This window comes from Coptis chinensis, chromosome 9 (assembly GCF_015680905.1).
Source record: "Coptis chinensis isolate HL-2020 chromosome 9, ASM1568090v1, whole genome shotgun sequence".
In the NCBI taxonomy this organism is placed as follows: Eukaryota; Viridiplantae; Streptophyta; class Magnoliopsida; order Ranunculales; family Ranunculaceae; genus Coptis; species Coptis chinensis.
The window spans coordinates 67552465-67564201 of NC_141464.1; the positions used below are offsets into that span (position 1 = coordinate 67552465).

The window sequence follows — 11737 nt, forward strand, 5'->3', positions numbered from 1 at the left end:
TACCTTTTCTAAAGCCATCTTGAGCCCAACCCAGAATAAGCCCAAGACTGAAGAGCAATAATGGGTTTCAAGCCCAGTCTATAAAGCCGAAGTTCAAAATATCGAAAAACAAATATCAAGTCACGATATATTGAAATGTCGGCATACACTATCTACTTGTTCTTCAATCTTTCACTCTTCTTCACAAATCCATTGAAAAAAATCTGTATTCTTCAGAGGCAAGAATTTTTCTTGAATGGATTCTATCTGCCCACTTGATATACAACACTCTGATAAAATCTCAGCTCTTCTTAAACCCCCTTCTTCACTCCAAGTTCAGGCAAGCTTTGTTTTTTTTGTTACATGCAGTTTTTTTTTCTTCTTCTCATTGTATTGAAAGTTTTTTCTTGTTTGTTATTTGAAACAGGAGTATTTTGACCAGCTTGTTAAAACAAAACAATGCCATGGTCTCAAAGTTAAACAAGATGGTGTGCATGGAAAAGGTATGCAAAGTTTTCTTCTTTATCATTTTATACTAATGAAATGAAGCTTTTAATGAAGATATATGTTGAATGTATGAAGTATTTGTTGTGTATTGCATTTTGTGAAAACAGGTGTTTATGCGGAAACGGATTTTAATGAAGGGGAGCTTGTTTTAAAGGATGAAATGCTTGTTGGTGCTCAACATAGTTCTAATAAGGTGAATGGCTACTAATTAACAAGTTTGTTCCATTTGCATTGTGGTTTTGTCGTAAGTTTTAATGTATAGATTGTTGTCTATTGTAACGCAGGTTGATTGTTTAGTTTGTAGCTATTGCTTTTGTTTTATCGGATCAATAGAACTTCAAATTGGAAGAAAACTCTATTTGCATGATTTAGGCTTATCTGGAAGGATGGACTGTGCAGCCGAGTCATCAGATGAAGAAGATGATTTATTTAATGAAGATTTAGGGCAGTGCTCTTCTAGTGGTGCAAAAAAGAAAATACCTCTTCCCAAGGAAGCAGTAGAATCACTAATGAATGGTCATATTGAATTACCTTACTCAAACAAGTTCTCTTTGTCTTCAGCTGTTCCATGTCCTGGCAAATGTGGAGAAACATATTATTGCAGGTTTGAAAAATAAGTTTTCCATTATGAAACAGTATGTGATGTTTACAAAATGACTCTTGCAGTCTTGTTATAAACAAAGACCTATTATGTTACACAATACGCTTCCATGTTTGCTTTTAGATTTAGAGGCTTTAAATGGTCTCCTTATAGATAGCAGGACATTGTATTTATATTTAGATTAGTTCGTAGTTAACAGTCATAGATTTTTATTTTTTGTAAATATTTACTAATAAGAGATAAAAAAAACTAGCCCATAATTTAACTTCTTGGCTGCAAACATGTGCACAGTGATAAGTGCTCAACTTTCTTAATGTGAGGCCCAGTTATCTACTAGTAGTTGCTAAGTTGCTATTATGTGTATTGATAGTGGATTTTAAAATGTTGATATTGAACAAGGGCGGACAATGATTCAGATAGTCGAAGAGGGTAATAAATGGCTTGAGGGCGAGGGAAGAGACACTTGATAATCAAGGAACCCGATGGGAAAGAGATAAAAAAATTGCTGAAATTATTGATAGGAGAGGTCCTCAAGCTTTACAAACAACAAGCTATTTATAATGGGCACTGGATGTCCCCTTGCTTATGCACACATATGTGGTTGGTCATGTGGTTAATCCTCATATGCTCTTGCCCTATTTGGAGTCTCTTGTTGAGTTTTCCTTGGATAGGCTAACCTGCTAAAGTAGTGTTATTGCTATCCTAAATATATGGCCTTGTTATATGCTTGTTCCCTTTAACATGTTTGTCCAAGTTGTCACCTCTACTTGTTTACATCGTCATTCACTTGCCGACTATGCTCAAATTATTGGGTATCTATAACTATTATTGGCTATTAACCTTGTCTAGTGAACTATGTGCGGATGCTGATTGGGAATCGTTTCATTCTTTACTCTGTGTTGGAGAGAACACAGGGACCCCTACAAAGGAGGCACTTCTGAAATTTGTACAACATGCTGATGGTAAGGTCTCAATGTCTTAAACTAACATGATGATAAACACATTGATTATTCCATATACTCCCCATATTTTTTACATGAATTCTACAACTATATAATTAGATAGTTTCAAACTGTGCTTGTGGTTTAATTTTGTTTTTTTGTTTTTCTCAGGAACTAATGATATTTTTTACCTGGCTGCCAAGGTATTATTGTTGTACCGATGAATGAGATTTTTCTTTCAGTTTAATATGAATTTTCCAGCAACTGAGCATTACGTACTTTAAAAACTCATATATAAGATCCCTATTTCCAAAGTAGAGAAGGAATCTTCAGCCCCAGTTAACAGGTATCTTTTATACTCGTCTTCATTGGACAACTTTAATCACATTAAATGGTTCATGGATTAAATTGAAGTTGTTCAACGTATTCAATATGTGTAGCCGTGTAGGTGATCATAATCATCAGTCCTAGCATAGTGCTTTTTCACTGAGGCATCTTGAACATGTCTTTCATAAAAATATGTATTATTGGATTGTAAAATATGGATCACCTCTAATACATGAATAAATGTTTTTGTCGGTTAATCAGAAGCAATGGTGCAATAATCTGGACAAATAATTATGAATTTTTCTTCTTTTGTCAGGCGATTTCATTCACTGTTCTAAGATACAGAAAGCTTAAAGCAGCTCAATTTCAGGAACAAAAAGAGCATGATGCACAAGATGGGAATGACAATTCCGATTTTTCACTTCTCCTGCAGGCTTGGAGGCCAGTATCAATGGGTTACAAGAGAAGGTCAGTGTACTCATCGTGGTTAATCCAGTGGTTTGTCATATTGTGTTTACCAAATAGTACATGCATTTACAGTTTATTCTTGACGAACGCATTTTGTAGGATTATCTAGCTGAGACTTATTTTGAACGTGAACAGTTTGAGTTATCCTTAAAGAAACCAATCCTAAGTGATTGTTCTTTAAAAAATTTCCTTACTCGAGTTAGCTGATATCGAATTGCAGCGGTCTGAGAGTATTTCTTCATATTCTCTGATGACAGTGCCACTCCTTAATCCCCCCTTCTCCTTCATTCCTTTTTAACATTGTTACTTATGTACAGCTCCAAAGCACGGACTGCTCTAAAATTCCACTGTGTCAGTGTCAGACACGGCTTGGACATGTCCGACGCGGCACGTGTGTGTCCCACGTAGTTGGGTAGTTTGGACACGGTTTGGTCACAGCATGGACGCGACATGACTTATGTAGTTATGTGAGATGTCTTTATGACTCTTTTTATTGTTTCTATGTTTATGAATCTTGAATTATTATTATATGACTTGAAATCTAATGTTTACATCATTATAAAAGAAATTTTAAAATATTATTTAATATCCGCGTCCTTGCCGTGTCCACGTCCTACTTTTGTAGGATATGCTCGTGTCGCCGCATTGGTGTTTGCATCTGCATCCACGTCCGTGTCGGTGTTGGTGTACGTACTTCATAGCTTTACAGTTATGAAGTTTTACTTTTATATATAAGTGTATTAGGCATTTCAACAGTAATTTATTCGTTCGTTGGAGTGGTTAAAGGCATTGTGTTGTATTGACATGTCAGGCATGTGTCAAACCCTTTATAGAGCTTAGGTAGCTAATTTGTTGTGCATTGCACATCATTCTTTCGTCAGACACATTCTTTTGTCAGACATGTCCATCTTGTTGTTATATTGGTATTAGGACATTCGTTCTGTTTTTTGTTTGGTTGTAGGTGGTGGGAATGTGTTGCTTTACCAGATGATGTTGATTGTTGTGATGAAGAATCATTTAGAGGGCAAATAAGGGAACTTGCTTTTGAGGTATTCCTCTTAAAGTTTTCTTCTATGACTTGTTATTCGATCAATTGATCTTTTAATAACAGCAGTTCAACTTCTGCTACCTTTTGAATTTTGAGATACTTTTCAAATGGTTTCTATAAGGCCTTTTGAGCTTAGTAATATGGATTTTTTGGTAGAAACCATCACAAAATGACTCATTGTCTCAGATGATCTGATCTTTAGCATTGCTAATATGACCATCGCCAGGTGTCTTTTTTGTGCATGAGCAAGACCCAACAATATGCACTGAAACCGTTCAACCCCACACCATGAACTAGACACGTTGATCTTTTGATATACATGATACGTCTAGACTGAGAGACAGAGATTCTGGATGCAAAGAATCTGATATAGAGGGTAGAGACAATGTAAATTAAAATAGGATGAACATGTGAAATATGCTAATCATTCTGTACCTTTTTAGCTCCTCTTCCTCTTTTATCTTTACGTATTAGTTAGCCATTAGTTACCTCTGTTATTTCTCACTTGAAATGATCGTATGATAGTAATATTAAACTTCAGTTTACTGAGAAGCATAAAGCAAGAAATGATAGCGTGCTGTCTTTTTTGCTTCCACTGGGTAATCTGAAAAGTCAGTGCCACTCCCTTTGCCGTAAATCAGCCACACCAATTACTCTCGGTTCCATTATAGAGCTGATATTGCTTTTGTGTTCATTTACTGCTCTGACTAATTGTATCCTGCATTGAGATTACCAAAATCTTTCTGTTATGATAGACGGTTAAGGAATCATATGTAGTCTAATTGCTCTGTCTTATGAAAAGTAGGTAAAATTGAACTAACGAGCTAGAAAATAACTGTTGTTGCTTCATACTTGTCATGAGTTGCGAAAACCATGTTGCGCTATAGAACTATTTGATAACCAGTAATGCTATATCTCATATTGTTGCATTACATAGCAATTCTGGTTGTGAACCTGCAGTCATATAAGTCTTATAAAGCTAGTTAATATTCAGTAATTTCCGGCATGCCACATTCAAAGGACTTCTGGTTGTGTACGTGAAAATCAGAATCTGTATAAAATTGTGAGTTTGACTCTATTCTTATCTATAAATATGAGTAACATATGAGTTTCATTTTTCAGTCGCTACAGCTCCTAAAGGAAGCCATCTTCGATAAGGACTGTGCACCCCGTATCCTAAATGCAGAAATAACACGACAATTTCATCTATTATTTTCATGTTGCGGGACTTGTACCCTTAACTAGCATACTGTATCCTTAACTCAGCGTAGTGTTTTCACTCGAGATCTATGGGCATATCATTGGCATGTTTGAGCTAAATAACCTGTAAGTTGTGAATAGGGTGCAAGATTTCCTTTTTTTCCTCCATTTTTGTCACATGGTTTAGAGGATAGAGTGATATTCCGGAGACATGTTTACTTGACAAGTATTTTCGCTCGCATGCCTATCCCTGCTTTTTTTATGGCTTTGATTTCTGAGATAACATAGAATGGTGTATATGTAGTGACTTGGTTGTAGCATCACCAGTGGAGGATTATTTTTTATATATTGATGATCTTCAACAAGTGGATAAGGTTAGAAAATTTAAATTTTCAGTCCTTGTAACTTCTTCGCTTCTTTCTTTTCCAATATAGTTTATTAACTCCTGGAGAGATATTCTTAGTATATTTCATAAAATAACTGGTAGGAACAAGCTGAGAGGACTACCCGACCAGTTCTGGATGCTCTTGGTGATGAGTATTCAATGTGTTGCCAAGGTATGGCTTAGCATCAAATAAAAGTGTCACTAATTATTGACTAGAATAACTTGTTTTCAGATAAAATTGTGATGACTATACCATGAAATGTTTTATAAAAATCCATCATAGGTTTGTGACCTCTAAGACGGAATACATAGAGTGAAAATCAGTTTAGATTTTAAGGTCCTATTGTATGCTTTTGATTGTGCAGTTAGGATGAACTTTCTTATTATCTTCACTGTAATGTACCTTTTTGAGCTAGTATCCTCACAAAAATTCATGGAACAAAAGTGGATGAGCATTTAAACTCGTCTCTGGTAAATTGTTGTTGAAATTGGACAACGATGTGTACCTTACCTATCAAAAATCAAAATTGATATACTATTCAATCTTAAAATCTTTGTAATTGAGATTGGAGAGCTTTCAATCACATGTAAACATCAGGAAAATCCAGTCTTTTTTCAGTTCCAGTTGTAACTCTTTTGAAAATGGATTATCAATGTAATTACTATGACCTGATGTTAGGTTTATGTTGACATGTTGTTGTCTTTGTCTGTTTATTCATTGTTTTCCAATGTGTGGATTCAAGTTGATCTTCGTTTGGGTGAAAATGCATGATGTCGTAGGCTAATAGATTAACAGCTTTACATTTGACGTAGTAATGCTTCCAATTCTTGCGTACAAATGCTCTAGATCTAAACTGAATCATGTATAAACATTGGTCTCAATATCATTTTTCAGGCTCCGCGTTCTTCCCTTTGCAGAGTTGTATGAACCATTCCTGTCGTCCTAACGCCAAAGCATTTAAACGAGAGGAGGTAATAGAAAATATCCTGTATATAGTATTTAGCCTAGGGTGTTATCTACTTTGGGAGAAGGAAAAGTTTTAAATTATAATTTCCAGCAAAGTGGAACGTTGATGACTTCTATTTTAGAAAGAAATACATATGTTTGTTTGACATGATATTATGTGATTAGGAACATATTTCATTCTTCTGTATTATTTTTCAGTCTAATATGTTATCGATCAACAATCTTTTATCTGTCTAGTATGTTGATCCTTCCCCTTCCTTGGTATCAACTGTCAAGTGTGAGATAGCTTATTGAATCCAAATGATACAAGGACCATCACGGAAAATGAATATAGATATGAACTTTGGAATAAACAAACAGAGCTTATGAATGTACTGGGTAACAAGGGCTGGGACAAACAGAGACCCAGAAGGTCGAGAATAGCTCTATAGATTAGTCCTTGGAATTTTTTATTTTTTTGATTGGCAAGCCTATATTAAATGAGATCCATTAGAAATATTTTTCAATTCTACTGTAATTCACCACGGCTCCCTAAATGACTGCTTTTGCTTCATCTATCTTGTGCTACTAATCTTAAATTATTTGAGTCCCATTGCAGGATAGAGATGGCCAAGCAACTATTATTGCAGTGAGACGCATTTCCGAAGAAGAGGTTAATATGACCCTATCTTTGTTTTTCTTGTAATGAAAATAGAAATTGAGTAACACTTTGTACATTTATCCGTTTCAGGTTACCATTTCATACATTGATGAAGACCTTCCTTTTAAAGAACGACAGGCACTTCTTGCAGATTATGGTTTCAAATGCATGTGTTCCAAGTGCGTTGAAGAAGAATTGTAGCCATTAGTACAATGGAAAGGGGAGCCTCATTCAAAAGGTGGGTGGTTATTGAGGCATTGGAGGGCATTGAAGCTTTCTTAGACTGAAGAGGATGGAACACCTTGAAGGCCTGAACCACTGCTAAATTGCAAGAATTAAAGTACTGATTGGTCTAGCTATTGATTACAGACAAAGATTAAAGAACTTCATCAAGTTCATGGTGTGTTTGGTCACTTTGGTGGAATTAGTCTTCTGTTAAGATGAGGAGGCAGATATAACTAACTATACAAGGACCATGCAGTAGGATCATTTTTGTTTTCATTTTGACTTGTAAGTTGTAACATCGTAGGAAAAACGTAGCTACTCAATTACAATCTTGCTTAACCCAACGTGTAGCCTAAGCTTGCGTATCTAACTGTGTAATAGTAAAGCAAAGGAATGAATGTGGGTTTTAAGTTTATCATATTCTTTAGTACAACACTACTAAAGCAGCAGTTAAACGTTCCGTGCAAAGAAGAAATCTCTGTACAGGAGCGAGATTGCGCGAGAGAGAGTGGGAGATTAAGCACAAACCAGACAAACGGTTCTCACTGAAGGAATACAAATCGAAAGGGCATAGTTTTTGTTGACCAGTGTGATGGAGTGCAAAGCTCGAAAGTGGAATGAGCCAGGAATACTAAGTAGTGAGGCCATTAAACTTGAAAACCACACTACATTCATAGCATCAGCTCATGGTGATGAAAGGAAACAAGCTACAATGCTACATCTTAGTTCTTTCATGTCATTGCTAAGAAAAGAAAACAAAATACCAATTTATAACAGTATCCCAGGCCTGATACGACAGTGCGAATCAGCTCTACAAGAAAGCTGCAAGAGGTCTGAAGAGTCCAGCAGTGTCCAGGATCCTACAGCCAATGAGTGATATGTAGGTAATTGCTAAATCAAAATCATGATAGTGGTGTTCTTTGAGGGCCAAGGGATGTTAGAGGAGAGTTGTAGAAGAGCATAAACAAGTAATTTAGAGGGAAATAACCAAATAGTGAATGACCAAACCAGATCTGGTAAAGCATTTAGAACAATTCAACTCAACTTGAAGTTCTGGGAGAAGCGATTCTCGATTAACTTGGATCGTTTCAATGACCTTAAGATCATCAGCAAAGCCACACCTGTTGTACACTGGGTAGAAATTTTCAAACTCAAATCAAGTATCTTTTGTGACTACAGGAGCAAGCCAACACATTCCACTCAATAGCTTCAGATCCCTCACAGTAGGAGGTGAACATCCAGAAGACAAAGCACTATAAAAGACTAGGCATAAAGAAAAGTGGTCGAGAAATCTTGGAGAGTAAATCATTGTCGACTTAAAAGGGTTCAACCATCTCCTCGTCAAAGTCGAAGACTCCCATGTCACAAAAATCTTTCTTATAAAATTCACAGTGGTCGTCAGTGAAGTAGATGGAGCTACCCATGAATTCAGGGTATTTGGATGTTGAGATCGCAAAAGAAGCATTATTGCCCACAAATAAAGCTTCGTCTTTGTCATCCCAATAATACAACTCGATCCAGGACCTTGTATCAAAATTGAATTTATAGACTTCAAAACGTGTTGGGTCAAAATGGTAGTCTAGTGCAGGACATTCCACTTCACCCTTGACGTATCGCACAACCAAGTGAAGATCGCCAAACATCTCTACCAAATAAAAAAATTCTGTAGGATAGATATCTTCTGGGGGAGATGCCAAATCTATTGCTTTGGGAGGAATTGAACTGATATCACAAACTTTTAGATATCCATCTGTGTTAATAGCATAAAAATGGTCATTGAAGAATATGATGTCCTTGTAATCATAATGGTCTTCTAAGGATGTCCAGTCTTTATCTCCAGGAGTAGCATACGCGAGTCTACAATAGGGTCCAAAAAGAGCCATAACATGACAACCTTGGTTAGACCGAGTACTCCAGAAAGACGGATTTGAACCCAAAACAAGTTTCCGACACAAATATTCAGGGTTATTATAGCAATCGGACAGTTCTGGGAACATGGGTTGTGATGGAAGAGAGAGTTGTATCCCATTTAATGGATGTAAGAGATGGATATTGAGGTCAAATCCTATAGTCAGAAGCCATCCATAAGGGGATCCCCAACATCTGGTCCCTTTAATATGAGGCAATTGAATATTGAATATTCTTTTGCTTGAATGACTATAGAAAGAACGAACACTTTCATCCCTATCATTATCCCTCTTGGCAAGCATCAGCCAAGGTGCAAAACGCGTGAAAAATGTATCACTCTGCTTATTCCTTTTTGCAATTGCAACAGATCTCCATGACTTGCAAACAACATCAAAAATAACAAAATCTTCAACACAACGCGACAGTCGGTTTAAAAAGAGATCACTAATGTCTTCTGGCAGTTCAGACCAGTTTGTCATTAGGACTACTCACGTCAGAACTACCAAGTCAAATTGACGTTATATATGTTTCAAAGAAGGTACGAGACTTACCCTTTCATGATCCAAAATTGTTTTGGTCCTTCCCAAATCCATCTCCTATAAGTTCATCCAAATTCAAGTTTTCTGTTTTGAGGTTAACTAAAAAGTAGGAATGAATCAGTCTGACAATAACAATTTACGGTGTTCTACTTATTAATTCCGGGTCGCACAGAATTTGGTGCTTATTAGATGGCCCCGGGTAATCTAATACTGATATACACGGGTATGCCATATACTGATATACTTCACAGTTCACACACAATGTCCTCGTTGGCTGTGTGAAAAGACCATACAAGAACCAACCTCATCTCTCATGGTGCACACCAACCTTCTCTGAAGATACAGCTTTTCAACCGTGTTTGGACTTTGGACATTGGAGGTTAAAAAACAAAAGAAATATGCAGATTGCCTTTGCTTGCTATTAGCCTTTAACATATAGGGAAAAGGATCGTCAGTGCATAGAGATAGATTTGCTATATAGTAGTCCTAGACTCAGAATGAAGAATTAATATAATTAACTTAGCACTACACGATTTAATAGTGAACACTGTTTAAGAGGTTTTGGAGGGGCTACTTGACTTTAGTTTTTCTTTTAATTACTTGGATGCAGCTGATGTAAGTGTGTTTCCAACAAAATATGAAAAAATATATAGAGCTCATAATCACAGGGCTGATATTGCTTCATAGAGAGGAAGAACGGAGTGCAATCTTGTTTACTACTAAGAATTTGGAGTCTGGCTGCCACATGAAAATGCACATTTAATTTTTCGTGTCAAAGGGGGCTGGGGAGTACTAATTTCTTGGGAATATCTCCATATCCTAGCCTCCTAGGAGCTTCATTACTCTGCCAATTTCAAGGGAATGAGGGCAGAGGCCTTGGAGCCTCCTGTTGGAGATAAAAGAGACAGCTGGTATTGCATTATGATTGACTAACACACTAGACAATTATTAGAGATTGAGGAAGAAGATCATTGCAGGAATGGTTCCATAGTCTGCTTAGATAATCTGTGCTTTAATAGCATACAAATGGTTATTCCAGAAATCAAAGTTGGGTTTTGGGTTAACTAGTATTACACCCCCACTAGATGAGCTAATTAAAATTTCCCCGACTAGATGGGAAATTAGGGTCCCCCATACACTAAAAAAAAAACACCCCTCAACCCAATTTGAATTTTTTTTTTTTGGTGTACTTTGGGGGGAGACCCTAATTTGCCGTCTAGTGAGAGTGAAATCCTAATTGGCTCATCTAGTGGGGGTGTAATACTAGTTAACCCATCAAAGTGTATATATCCAACAGTAGGCGGACCTTCTCATTTTATAGTAAATATAGTAGCAGTCGAAAACGATGGAATAGAGGTCAGTACAAGTTTCTCAACAAATGCCTTGCAAAACTACGCATGCTTAATATACAATCTGTAGTAGTCTCTAAATGTTCATTGTACTATGGTGGAAGAGATGTTTGAGTCCGGATAATGGAGTTAAAATATCGATTCTGAGATCTAGTCCTATTGTCACTAGCTAACCTTAAGTTGGTCAAAACTAATGCATTTGTTTGGGGTGAGTAAAGATTGATAAACCTTTTCGTAGAAGAAACTAGGAACGATATAGCCTCTTCCCTATCATTACTTCTTTAGTCCTTTTGGCGAGCATCATCCAAAGGGCCAAAGTCTGTGAATGAATCCTGTTTCATTTTCGCAAGTGCAACAAATCTCCAAGACTTGCAAAATTACGTTACGTTTTTCTACAGTCTCTCTCCCAAGAAAATGTTGCTCATCCTACCACATTTGGACGCTTTATTTTTATGATTAATGAAAAGAAATCATTACGAAAGCAATGTGGAAAAACAGATCGATGTTAATAAATAACAGAACGAAATCATTATTGGAACAAGCCAAACATTCACATTATTGGTTCATTTTAATTTAACACCATCCAACAGAGCAGAATCCAGTCATATATGCGGCCAATGACTCCTTGTACTCTGTTTCAGACTTTCTGTAGT

General features: G+C 36.5%; 2 protein-coding genes across 2 annotated transcripts; one reads left to right on the plus strand and one right to left on the minus strand.

The window, feature by feature from the left end:
• The first annotated feature begins 163 nt into the window (after positions 1-163).
• Positions 164-7706, plus strand: ATXR2 (histone-lysine N-methyltransferase ATXR2). The gene is made up of 15 exons (XM_086582443.1): positions 164-319; positions 407-482; positions 594-679; positions 771-1090; positions 1937-2049; positions 2200-2231; positions 2672-2823; positions 3785-3872; positions 4994-5042; positions 5143-5197; positions 5376-5445; positions 5559-5628; positions 6352-6428; positions 7022-7075; positions 7154-7706. Exons 1-15 carry the CDS (start codon positions 236-238, stop codon positions 7262-7264), a joined length of 1437 nt encoding a protein of 478 aa, XP_086438569.1. The 5' UTR covers positions 164-235; the 3' UTR covers positions 7265-7706.
• Positions 7707-8604: 898 nt separating this feature from the next.
• Positions 8605-9675, minus strand: LOC147477545 (F-box protein SKIP23-like). Its single transcript, XM_086586035.1, has one exon. It carries the CDS (start codon positions 9673-9675, stop codon positions 8605-8607), a length of 1071 nt encoding a protein of 356 aa, XP_086442161.1.
• Positions 9676-11737: the final 2062 nt, after the last annotated feature.

Coding starts and splice junctions, on each gene's coding strand:
- ATXR2 (XM_086582443.1), top strand. CDS start 236: ATGGATTCTATCTGCCCACTTGATATACAACACTCTGATAAAATCTCA. Junction 2,824..3,784: donor TCAATGGGTTACAAGAGAAG/GTCAGTGTACTC, acceptor GTTTGGTTGTAG/GTGGTGGGAATGTGTTGCTT. Junction 5,043..5,142: donor CGATAAGGACTGTGCACCCC/GTATCCTAAATG, acceptor AACTCAGCGTAG/TGTTTTCACTCGAGATCTAT.
- LOC147477545 (XM_086586035.1), bottom strand. CDS start 9,675: ATGACAAACTGGTCTGAACTGCCAGAAGACATTAGTGATCTCTTTTTA.